Source organism: Pseudorca crassidens, chromosome 7 (genome assembly GCF_039906515.1).
Source record: "Pseudorca crassidens isolate mPseCra1 chromosome 7, mPseCra1.hap1, whole genome shotgun sequence".
In the NCBI taxonomy this organism is placed as follows: domain Eukaryota; kingdom Metazoa; phylum Chordata; class Mammalia; order Artiodactyla; family Delphinidae; genus Pseudorca; species Pseudorca crassidens.
This window is the reverse complement of record NC_090302.1, coordinates 6,047,335-6,059,488: the sequence shown is the minus strand read 5'-3', so window position 1 is coordinate 6,059,488 and position 12,154 is coordinate 6,047,335. Positions and strand designations below refer to the sequence as shown.

The window sequence follows — 12,154 nt, the reverse complement described above, 5'->3', positions numbered from 1 at the left end:
TGTTCTGGGGTGTCAGTGGAGTCCAGCTGGGGAAGCGGGGTTTCTACCTTCACCTGGAAATAATGAGGCCACACCTCCTTCCCGTGGCAGCGTCAGAGGCAGCCTGTTAAAACAAAAGAACTAGAGTCTTTCAACTCAGACTTGAAACTCATTCATCATACCAAGAACAAGGAAAATCTCAACTCAACAAGGACTTGAAAGTGGCCGTGAGCAGCTGTGAACATGCTTAAACGTGAAAAAGTAGAAGATCTCAGCAAGGAAACTGATATAAAGAAGAACCAAATTAACACTAAATTTATAATAAACAAAATTAAAAACTCAGTGGATGGGTGTAATTGTACAAAGAGGACAGAGGAAAGAATTAGCAAATTTGAAGATATAACAGTAGAATTTAACTAGTCTGAACAACAGAAAATAGACTGGGGAAAAAAATGAACAGGGCCTCAGTGATCTGTGGGACTACCCGCAAAAGATCTCACATTCATTCATTAGAGCCTCAGAAGGAAAGGAGAAAGACAGGTGAGAAGTAATCAAAGAAACAAGAGCTGAAATTCCCCAAAATTTCACCAGATACATAAACCTACAAATTCAAGGAGCTGAGGAAAACTCAAACAGGATAAACCCAAAGATGTCTGCACTGAGACACATTGCTATCAAACTTCTAAAAATTAAAGGCAAACTTCTGAAAATTAAAATAAAACTCCCATCTTCCATCAATGAAGCGGAGCATGGTTGTGGAGTAATTCAAAGTTCAGGCAATTTTGGGGGGTGATCAGGAAAGACGTCTTTTTATTTATTTATTTTTTGCGGTATGCGGGCCTCTCACCGCCGTGGCCCCTCCCGTTGCGGAGCACAGGCTCCGGACGCGCAGGCTCAGCTGCCATGGCTCACGGACCCAGCCGCTCCGCGGCACGTGGGATCCTTCCGGACCGGGGCACGAACCCGCGTCCCCTGCATCGGCAGGCGGACTCCCAACCACTGCGCCACCAGGGAAGCCCCGCAATCAGTTATTTTTAAATTAAGATATATAGGTTGTAGTTTTAGACATAATGCTATTGCACACGTAATAGACTACAGTATAAACATCCTTTTTATATGCTCTAGGAAACCAAAAAATTCATGTGATTCACTTTATTGTGATATTTGCTCTATTGCGGAGGTCTGGAACTGAACGCGCAGTATCTCCAACGTGTGCCTGTATACAAAAATAATAAGATGTTTCTAAAAGCTGCCCTGGACCTCCCACAGGTGCCCCGGTGTTCCAGGTGAAGCCCCAAGACGTGACAGTGAGATCTGGGGATGCCGTGGCCCTGCGGTGCCAGGCCTCTGGAGAGCCGGTGCCCACGGTGCAGTGGCTGCGAGCGGGCCAGCCCTTGCGGACCAGCCGGCGGCTCAGGACCCTAATGGACGGGAGCCTGTGGCTGGAGCGAGTGGAGGCTGGGGATGCGGGCGCATATGAGTGCGTTGCTCACAACCTCCTGGGCTCTGCCACAGCTCGGGCCTTCCTGGCCGTGAGAGGTATGGAACCTCCTTGCCCAGACCTTTGTGGACAGGGGTGGGATTCCCTGCCCAGCAGGGCCTAAAACAACAGAAGTATATGATCTTATAGTTCTGGAGGGTGAAAATCTAAGATCCAGGTGCCAGCAGGGTTGGTTGCTTCTGAGATATATGATAGAGAATCTACTGCAGGCCTCTCCCCTAGCTTCTGGGAGTTTGCTGGAGCTCCTTGATTGAAGAAGCGGCACCCCTCTCTCTGCCTTCATGATCACGTGGCATCCTCCCTGTGCTCGTGTCTGTCTCTAAATTTCCCCTTTATATGAGGACACCAGTCATATTAGGTTAGGGCCCACCCTCACGACCTCATGTTAACATGGGTACCTCTGTACACAGACCCTACATTCAAATAAGGTCACGTGCTCGGGTACCGAGGGTTAGGACTTCAGCACATCCTTTTAGGAGGACACAGTTCAACCCATAACAGCATCCTTACTTTTTTAATGGAAACAACTAATTTGTACCTTGTGTATGTTAATTGTAGAAAGGCCAGATAATTTTTTTAAATGTGTGAAGATAAAAGTAATGATCAGTTAGCTCCCATAATTCATTTAGAAATAGCTCAGGTAATTATCTGGGGTATATATTTCTACACTTTTTCTCTGAATGTAAAGAGATACACTTCTTTCTTTTTACAAATGAGGTCAAGTGTACAAGTTGTGTTTACAGCATGCCATATTTTCTTACTCTATCATGGACAGTAGCCTAGTTCACACCTTCTGTAATGATTTCATACCATTCCATAGGAACATGTTTGTTGTTGTTGTTGTTTTGTTTTTTGTGGTACACGGGCCTCTCACTGTTGTGGCCTCTCCCATTGCGGAGCACAGGCTCCGGACTCGCAGGCTCAGCGGACATGGCTCACGGGCCCAGCTGCTCCGCGGCATGCGGGATCTTCCCGGACCAGGGCACGAAGCCGTGTCCCCTGCATCGGCAGGCGGACTCCCAACCACTGCGCCACCAGGGAAGCCCCATAGGAACATGTTTTAAACTTAATTGCTGTTGGCTTCATTAAATAAACAACGGGTTTGTGGGGTTTTTTTTTTTCCCAGTTTCCCCTCCAAACACCGTCCTGTGGTGCACATCTTTGTGTGCTGGACTGAATATTTCTATAGGATAAATTCCTTCAAGGGACATTGCTATATAAAAGATATTCAAAGGCGTTGAGGCCCCCTAACTCTCTCCCTCCTTTCCCATAAGTCTGGGGAGGGGCATCCTGGCCTTGTGGGGGACAAGAGGCTGCTGAGTCACCTCATGTCTGAGAAGGTTGCCAGTGGCTTGTCATTCCTGGCCTCCAATTTCCTGTCCCCTTCTAAAACTGCCAGGGTCATGCTGCTGCCTTCTTGTCTGCTGCTCCCGACACCTCCTTACCCCATTATTACAAGGCCAGGGGAAGGTTCCTGGCCTTTTCCTGTCCCCCCCATAAATCCCAGAGCTGCAGGTATTGACGAGAGACATCCCAGATGGGCATCAAATCTCATCCAACCCCAGCTAAGGGCTGCAGGAAATGGCGTTGCTTCCTGGAATCCAGAATTAACCAGCCCCCGATCTACCCACTTAGGATCTTGGCAGTGGAGTGTTGTATGTTAGTTTTTTGACAGATCATTGGCAATTCGTTGTCAATTTCCCCTGAGGGCTGGTGAGTGGAGAGTCAGGCTAGCTTCTGTCTCTTGCCATCTGTCCAAACGAGGCAGCTGGCCCATTAGCCAGAGGAAGCATCCCCCTGTGCCTGTGGAATCCATTTGATTAGTGCTGAAGAGCGTCTGCTAGCAGACTGCCTGGCGGCTGCTAGGAATTCAACCCCCCCCAGCTGGGCCAGCTGCAGGGCAGCTGGAGCCAGGGCCACTGATGGAATGGGAAGCGTTCAGGTGGCAGCATTCATTTCCTGGCCCGGTGCCCTGCCTCCTCCAGTGTGCCAGGCCCCCCGCCCCCATCACTTGGCATTTTAGAACCCAACAGGTCTGTGGTGCATCTGTGGTCCCACCTCCTCATTTTATAGATAAGCCAACTCAGGTGTGGCTTGGGGGCCAGATGTGCCCAGGTTTTCAAGAAGGTGATGGCAGAGCCAGAATTAGAAGCTGGTACCGTCCCTGTGTGGGGCTCCTCTTAAACGTCTCCCTTCTGTCTAGAAGCCAGGATCCCCTGAGTGTTGAGTTCATCGCCCATTAGCTGTGTGTCCTTGGGCAAGTTACTGCCCCTCTCTGAGCCTCGGTTTACTCCTTCATGAAATGGAAAACAGTACCTGCATATCCCTGAGGGCACAGAGGTGGATAGTGTCGCTCTTGTTCTCTTCCTTCCTCACAGGGGAGCCCCGGGGGAGCCGGGGCAGCATGACTGGGGTGATCAATGGGCAGAAATTTGGTACGGCTGTCCTCAACACCAGCGTGCAACAGGAGGCACGTTCTGGGGTCACCACCATCTGCAGCAGCATCAGCCACATCCCTGCGAGTGTGGGTAAGTGGGGGCCAGAGCACCTCCTGCGTCTGGGGACCCTCCGACCTGAGCTGAGTCTGAGTCAAAGTGGATCGAGGTGTAGGCCCCCTCCTCTCCACCCCACAGCCCCCAACCAAACAAAATAACTGCATTTAAGATCAGCCCGAGAGTGCGAAATTACCAGTATTATGTGAATGCAGGGTCAGACTGTGACTTTTGAAACCACTGATTGCTATGTGAGGTTTTCTTCCCACTGTTAAGGCAGGAGCTGCTACCGAAGGGAAGGGGTCACTAGCAAGGAGTAAGGGATGTGGGCTGCAGGGGACAGAAAAGGGGAAACGTGGAGAGTAAAATAAGCTAGAAGGCCCAGAGAACCAAGACATGTCCACTTTCAAACAGATTCGTAAAATAGTGTGTCCTAAGCAAATGGAATGTTCTGGAGAGACATTACAGACGCTGCTGTAATGGACTCTGCCGTCTCACCCTGCCCAGGGGGTCCTGCATCCCCTCATGGGGGTCCAGAGCAGGGAGAGGGCTGTGTTGACAGGGGCTTTGCTAAGAGCAGTCCCTCCAGAGCTGCCCTTGACCACAGACTGTGTGAGCAGTGGGGGGTCAGGGGACTCTGGCTTGCGGGTGGGGGGGTCACTCCGGGCTGGCTGTCGGCAGAGAGGGAGTGAAGTGAGACGCTGCCCAGGTGTAGCTGCTTCTTCCAGCTTCAGGAGCAGGAACCGTGGAGAAGCATCTGGCTCCAGGCCGGGTGTGCCTGGCTCTGTTTAGTGGAAGCAGAGGCACAGAGAGGCCGAGACGTTTCTGCTCCCAGGGACAGGGGCCCAGCTGGCTCCTGTGAACATCAGCCCTCTTGTACCTCTTCTGAGCCAGCAGTGTGCCTGAGAAGCTGGACCGTCCCTGGCCCCAAGCAAACAGCCTTGCCCCTTCCCCAGTCCCAGACCCCACCTGGCCAGAGAGGAGGGCTGGGCATCGCGGGAAAAGGTCTGAGAATCCGTGTCCAGGGCACTTCTGGGCTCTTTCTTCCAAGTCAGTGGTTTAGAACCATCCTCCCTCTTCCAGGCTCTTCTGCAAGGTGTCTGCAAGTTAGGTGTCTCCTAGTTGATTTTCTGCTTGGTCCAGCGTGTATGTAGTGATGGTCGATGCAGTCCCATGCTCTGTGGTGACCCGGTAGCCCTCAATATTTATTGAATTCAGTTGAATATTAAAGGCACTTTTTTGTATAAATATATTTTGCTAATTTTCACAACTACTCCGCGAAGTAGTTTTTGTCTTCACCGCGTCCCACCTTCTGACCTAATTCCCGGCCCAGGCAATCACGGGCTAGGCCTGGGTAGGGAGGCAAAGGGGCGAGCTCTCCTGGGGGCAGTAGGGAGCTGCAGAGAGATCTTGGGCAGGAGAGCGGCTGCCCTCGGGGTCTGGCTCTAACCCAGCCTCTGTGTCACCCCGTCCAGGGCCTCTGATGCGGGTGCTTGTGGTCGCCATCGCCCCCATCTACTGGGCTCTGGCCAGAGAGAGTGGAGATGCCCTGAACGGCCACTCCCTGACGGGCGGCCGCTTCCAGCAGGAGTCGCATGTGGAGTTTGCCACAGGTGAGCGGGGGTCTCCCCGAGGTGGGCCAGGTGGGGCTGAGGTCTGAGCCCAGGGCCTCTCCCCCGAGGTGACTCCAGGCTGGGCGGGGATGGATTGCAGGGGAGCTGCTCACAATGACCCAGGTGGCCCGGGGCCTGGATCCCGATGGCTTCCTACTCCTCGACGTGGTGGTCAATGGCATCGTCCCCGAGAGCCTGGCGGACGCAGATCTGCAAGTGCAGGTGGGGGGAGAGCCCTGGGGTGTGCAGATGGGGCGCACGCGAGAGAGTGGCATGTCCTGCCCCAGCCCTCCCCGAACAGCCGGGCCCACTTTCCTTCCTGACTCCCCAGCAGGGTCTGGGGCGTGGCCTGGCTGGGCCCAGGGAAGGAGTAACCCCACGGCAGGAGGGCGCTCTGGCCCAGCTTCGCAGACAGCTCGAGGGTGCCCAGCTGGTTGGAAGAAGAGCTGAAAGGCCCACCAGGCCCTCACCCCAGCATCCCCACTGGGGGCGGAGGGTCCCTCACCCCTTGGAAGTCGACGTCGTGATGTCCTCCCCGCTGGCCTCTTGCAGGACTTCCAGGAGCAGTACGTGCAGACGGGGCCCGGCCGGCTCTTTGTGGGCTCCACGCAGAGCTTCCTGCAGGACGGCCTCCTGTCGTTCCTGCGCGGCAACCACAGCATCCGGTACGACGCGGCCCAGGGCCCCCAGCCCCAGCTGGTGCAGCACCTGTGGGCCTCCGCTGTCAGCTCGGCCTTCGACCCCGAGGCCAAGGCCCTGCGCTTCCAGCTCTCCACGGCCCTGCAAGCTGGTAAGGACCCCGTCCCCTCTCCACCCCCCCACTGCCCCATCCTGATCCTGCCAGGGCCCCCACAAGGGCCTGGGCTCTCTATCCCCCGGCACCTTGGGCACTGGGGCCCTCGTGTCCTCAGGGTCTGTCCCCTTTGCCTAGCAGAAGAGAATGAAGTCGGCTGCCCAGAGGGCTTTGAGCTGGACACCCAGGGAGAGTTTTGCGTGGGTGAGCATGCCTCCCCACCCCGGCAGGGACGAGGGAGGCCTCAGCCTGGGAGGGACGGAGGGCTGGAGGGCCCGTGAGCACAGACCACTGGACCACTCCCCACCCCGCAGACAGGGACGAGTGCTCGCGCAGTCCCAGCCCCTGCGCCCACTCCTGCCGCAACGTGCCCGGCCGCTTCTCTTGCTCCTGCCCAGCTGGCTTCACCCTGGCCAGGGACGAAAGGACCTGCAGAGGTGAGTGGGCCCCAGGTGGAGAGGCTCGTCTTGGACCCGGCCCAGGTGTGCTCAGGGAGATTCCGGGGCTGGGACCCTGGCCAGGGGGCACATCCCTCAGGGCACGTGAGCCTAGGGGTTCCCATGCCCCGTTCCCACTGAGAACTTCTTACTCTGAGGGCCGCAGAGGGGAGAGGCTCAAGCACCGGGGGCGATGGGGATCTCTAAAGACGCGCACGTGGCCGCCGCGTGCTCGCGGCGCGCACACCCGCTGAGCCTGGGCGCGGCCTCGTTCCCAGCCCTCAGCAGGCATTTCCAGCCCACCGGGCTTGGAAGTGAGCTGATACCCGTCTGGCCTGCTTGCCCTGCTTGCCCCCGTAATGAAGCTGCTGGACGACGAATCTGACCCTGGGGCGCTGTCTGGACTCTGATCCCACACCTGTGTCCCTCCATCCCACCCGCGGGGCCTGGTGTGGCCGAGTCCCTTCGGGGCACCCAAAGGGCATTATCGCAGCCTTGCTTCAGATGCTCCAGGCCAGGGCCTCCGGGCCCCTCAGAGGAGGCTCTGTGTGTCGGGGTGCCGAGATGATGGACAGAGCTAGCAGGAGGGGCGGGGACCTTCCCGCCAGGGGCTTCTGGGCCTAAGGACAAAGGCTGTGTGGATAGGCTGGGCCTGGGGACAAGTGTTCATGCAGCCCCTGCCCCCGTCCGCCCCCCAGATGTGGACGAGTGCGCTTGGGAGCCCGACCCTTGCCGAGAGGGACAGCGCTGCGTGAACCTGCTGGGGTCCTACCGCTGCCTCCCTAACTGCGGGCCCGGCTTCCGGGTGGCCACTGATGGAGCCGGCTGTGAAGGTGACAGGGGCAGGGTGCCGGGCTGTCCCAACTCCCGGGGACCCAGTGGTTGCCAGGGTTCAGCAGAGGGCATGCTGTGTGTCACTGGGCCTTCAGGGAAACTGGAACTCTCTCGGCAGAAGGAGTCGAGTGAGGCCGGGGAGAAAGCCTGAGCTGGGCTCAGGAGGTCTGAGTCCTGACCCAGCCTGGCTGCTGGTGACTTGAGTCCCTTTGGCAAGTGTCTTTTCCTTTCTGGGTCTCCGGTTTCTCATCTGCCTGATGAAGGGGGACCAAGTCAGGGATGGCACACGTGTGCCACATCTACTGCCACTTCCCCTCTTTCCCCTCGTGGGTCACGGTCCAGCCCACAGACAGCCTCTGAATCCTTCTCAACACAGCTGCTCCAGCTACAGTGGCTACTAGGAATCAGTGGCAGTGGGCCTTTGAGACAAAACCTAGGTGCCACCCCTGGATGGGTGACCTCTAGGGTCCTTCCTGTTCTAGAATTCTAGGCTTTCATGACTGTGGGTCCTCCTGGTTTCCCCAAGAGAGGCCGTCAGTGGAGGGGGAGAGCGAGGTAAACTTGGACTCAGAAGAGGCAGTCATCCCACTATTTCATCCCATTTCATCCCATTTCTAGGGCTGCTCCTGCCTTCCTCCCGCCCTCCCTTCCTTTCTTCTCACCAGTTTTTGAGCCCGGCCCATAGACCAGGGTCCTAAGCCCTTCAGGTGCATATGATCCAGTTTTCTCCCCATGATCCCATGAAGGAGTCCTATCGTGACCCCTTTTTACAGATGCGGAAACTGAGGCTCAGAGAGGGACAGTTACCATCTCAAGGATCAAGAGACATGGCAGAGCTGAGTCCAAACCCAGGACTCTGCCTCCAAAGCCCACCTTTTAAGCCCCTTCCTTCTTTGGGACCCAGAACCCTCTTACCCTCCAAAGCTGGTATAATTAGGAAGGGCGGTGGCAAATGCTGGCATTCCTCCTGGTGGCACTGAAGTTGGAGATGGGGACGCAGATGAGGCCCAGATGAGGAGACGCGTGGTATGTCCTAGGGGGAGGGACTGTGGGCTCACCACCCCCCCGCCCTTGCCCCTGCCTTTCCAGATGTGGACGAGTGTCTGGAGCAGACGGACGAGTGTCACTACAGCCAGATCTGTGAGAACACCCCAGGCGGGCACCGCTGCGGCTGCCCCAGGGGGTACCGGGCCCAGGGCCCCGGCCTGCCCTGCCTAGGTATGGGGAGAGCCACGCCCTCCCTGGGACCCTGGTCAGCACCCACAGCTCACGGGCAGGGATCGGTTATAAAGGGTGACACTGAGTCCTGTGAACAGAACAGCAGCCGACACCGACTGTGTGCCCAGCACGTGCCTGATCCGTGCTTTGCCTGCTGTTTCCACCAAAACCTCACCCCCTGCCCGGCCAGGTCACCTTCCCTGGGAGCCCAGGAGGAGGAGGCGGGTGGAGAGAAGTGGGTGGGTCTCAGAGAGGCTTTGCAGGTGGAATGGACCTCACCAGGAGGCTGAAGGGAGGGGTGCTGAGGGACACTGGGGTCCGGAGCCCAGAGCTGGGGGCGGTGGGGGGTCCCCTCTGAGCAGTAGAGGCTGGAGCAGGAGAGGAGGCTGGGGGTGGTCCAGGAGAGGGAGGGCTTGGGGGCAGGCCTGTGTGCACGGGTGAGGCAGCTGGATTCTGGGGACGGCCGGAGAGCAGCAGAGGCGGCTGGAGCCCAGTGGAGCAGCTGCCGCGCGCCCTGAGCCACCTTGGCACCCTGCCTGGCTCTGCTCCTCTCCAGATATCAACGAGTGCCGGCAGCTGCCCCGGAGCTGTGCCTACCAGTGCCTCAACCTCCAGGGCAGCTACCGCTGCCTGTGCCCGCCAGGCCAGACCCTCCTCCGAGACGGCAAGACTTGCGCCCCGCTGGAGCGCAGTGGACCAAACGTGACCACCGTCAGCCACCGGGACCCCTTGGTGGCCTGGCTGCGTCCCCGCGCCCCCGTCCCCGCTGGGTCCTACCACGCCTGGGTCTCCCTCCAACCGGGCCCCAGAGCCCTGAGCACGGGCCGGGCCTGGTGCCCTCCTGGCTTCATCCGGCAGAACGGCGTCTGCACGGGTAAGACCGAGCCCCAGCCGTGCCCACCGGGGACACACCCCGCTATGTTGTCTCAGGCTCCTGGGCTGGGCGTGTGGGTACCACACCCGTGTTCAGAAACCCAGGGTTCACAGGCAAGCGGGGTAGGCGGTGCAGGCAGATGGAAGCCTCCTTGCTACAAGGTTTCTTGGAGTCCTGGCTGTGCTCATCGGTGAGGGGCTTCCACAGTGGATGGAGTCCTTTCCAAACCATTTGACTTCAGAACACTTTACCCAGAGGGAGGGCAGATGTTCCCAGGAGCCCACTTTGAGAACATTCCTCTTGGTGTGCAGAGGTGAAGTAGTCAGGCAGGGAAGGAGTATGTTCCAGGTTGACATGAGAATGTGAACAGGGACCGGGGGTTGCTACAGGGGCAGGGGGTGTCGAGGAGAGTCCCTGGGCCCTGTGGAGACTGGCGCCGGGCTGCAGAGGTGCGAAGGGGGAGGGTAGCCTGGAGGGCGGATGTGCTTCAGCGTTGCCACCTGGGCAGAGGGTGTCCTGGAAGCGCTGTCTCCACCCCCCATGCCTTGGTGCAGAGCAAGCCCAGGGAGTCTCCTAACCTCGCCATCCAGGGTTGGGTGGGGCAGGGCAGGGAGAAGGCCGGGTGCCTAAGGCAGGGACTTCCCTGGCTTGTCCCGAGCCCTGCGGTTAGTCGTGTGGCCACCTGGGCGTCTGTGACTCAGTGTTTCTCTGTCCCCATCCCCCCACCCCGCCCCCATGCCCCGGGCCAGACCTGGACGAGTGCCGGGTGAGGGACCTGTGCCAGCACGCCTGCCGCAACACCGAGGGCAGCTACCAGTGCCTCTGCCCCGCTGGCTACCGCCTCCTCCCCAGCGGGAAGAACTGCCAGGGTGAGCAGGAAGGGGCTTCTCTCACCCGGTCTGCTCTCTCCAGCCCCTTCCCAACCATCTCATGTGAGGGAGGGGCAGGGAGGGGGTAAATGCCACCCCCAGGTGGCCAGAGCCAGGCCGGGACCCACACTCCAAGCAGGAGCTAAGAAACTGCATGGGCAGCTCTGAAAACAGCCCTGAGGGTCGGCTGCTGCTCTGCTGTGTGTCACTGGGCAACTCCCTTCACCTCTCTGTGCCTCAGTCTCCTGGTGAGATGGGGCTAACAGAGGCCTCCGCTAAATGTTGGGGAGAGACGTGTGGAGGGCGGGCACAGAGCCGGGTGCTCGCAGCAAGGCAGCTGCTGCTGGGAGGAGCAGGGAAGTCCTCCAACTCCCAGGCCAGTGCATTTTCCCTAACTAAAGTGCTCTGGGGTCCGGCCAGCCATGCTGCTTCTTCCCTGTAAAGCAGGAATCATGTCTGCCTTGCCAGTCTCCATCCCCCCCTCTCTGTCACGGGGGTCAGTTAATGTCCTCTGAGAGAGTGGGGCTCCTACAGGGGGCAGAGGAGGATCACGGGCAGTGGTTCCTCTGAGTCCAAGGGCAGCCCTCATCTCCCCCAGCCTCTCCACCCCAGCTGTAGCCTTAGGAGGTCCCCAGAGTGCCCACCTGGGGAAATGGGGAGGTGCTAGGAGACTGCCACCTGGGCTATCATGGGTCAGGCTGGCTGGGGACCGGGGAAGGGGCCGTGCACCTCGCTGCCCTCAGAAGGCATCTCTCTCCCACTTAACCCTCCCCCCACGCCTTCCCTGGCTCCTTCTTGGGGCCCTCCCCCTTTGCTCCATCTTTTTACCCCCCATCTCTTCACCTACGTCCCTGCCCAGACATCGACGAGTGTCAGGAGGACGGCATCGAGTGCGGGCCCAGCCAGATATGCTTCAACACCCGCGGCAGCTACCAGTGTGTGAACACGCCGTGTCCTGCCACCTTCCGGCAGGGCTCCAGCCCTGGGTAAGGGCTGAGCTGGCAAGGGGGTGAATGGGGAGGATTCCCTGCCAGGATCTGGGCAGCCGACACTCTGGCTCCTGTATAGCCAGGAGGAGGAAGGAGGGCCTCCAGGAAGGCCCTGTCTCGGGCAGAGACCCTCTTAGGGTCAGTGGGTCAACCCTGCCAGGACTCCTGGGTGGGGCCCCTGAGCTCACGGGGCAGTGTGCCCTCAAGCACTTTCCTGCAGCCACTTGGGGTGTGAGCTCACCTGGACGGTATCATTCCCTGCACAGTGATGCTTGGGCCATGCATGGAGCACAGGGGGCTGGGAGACGCCAGAGTCGGGAGAGAACTGGAGGGAGGGGTGCTGGGAGATGGACACACAGGGACACATGGGAACACATGCATACATTCAGGAAACTCTGGACACAGGAACACACGTGCAGGTGCATAAACCCCACCCAGAATCCCACACAAAACCCCAGGGCTCAGACACGCGCAGCTACACAAACACAAAATACGTTTCTCTCACTATGGCTACAGACACTCCCAAACGCGCACAGACGTGGGGACGGGCCTTGG

General features: G+C 58.4%; 1 protein-coding gene across 1 annotated transcript in view; it reads left to right on the top strand.

Moving 5' to 3' along the window:
* HMCN2 (hemicentin 2) overlaps positions 1-12,154 on the top strand; it is a 150,928-nt gene that overhangs the window by 137,473 nt on the left and 1,301 nt on the right. The window contains exons 86-97 of the mRNA XM_067742953.1: positions 1,249-1,518; positions 3,859-4,008; positions 5,448-5,585; positions 5,686-5,807; positions 6,138-6,375; positions 6,520-6,582; positions 6,693-6,815; positions 7,514-7,648; positions 8,739-8,867; positions 9,424-9,741; positions 10,491-10,610; positions 11,470-11,596. Of these exons, the coding sequence (XP_067599054.1) occupies positions 1,249-1,518; positions 3,859-4,008; positions 5,448-5,585; positions 5,686-5,807; positions 6,138-6,375; positions 6,520-6,582; positions 6,693-6,815; positions 7,514-7,648; positions 8,739-8,867; positions 9,424-9,741; positions 10,491-10,610; positions 11,470-11,596 (1,933 nt within the window). The remainder of the gene's footprint in view (positions 1-1,248; positions 1,519-3,858; positions 4,009-5,447; positions 5,586-5,685; positions 5,808-6,137; positions 6,376-6,519; positions 6,583-6,692; positions 6,816-7,513; positions 7,649-8,738; positions 8,868-9,423; positions 9,742-10,490; positions 10,611-11,469; positions 11,597-12,154) is intronic.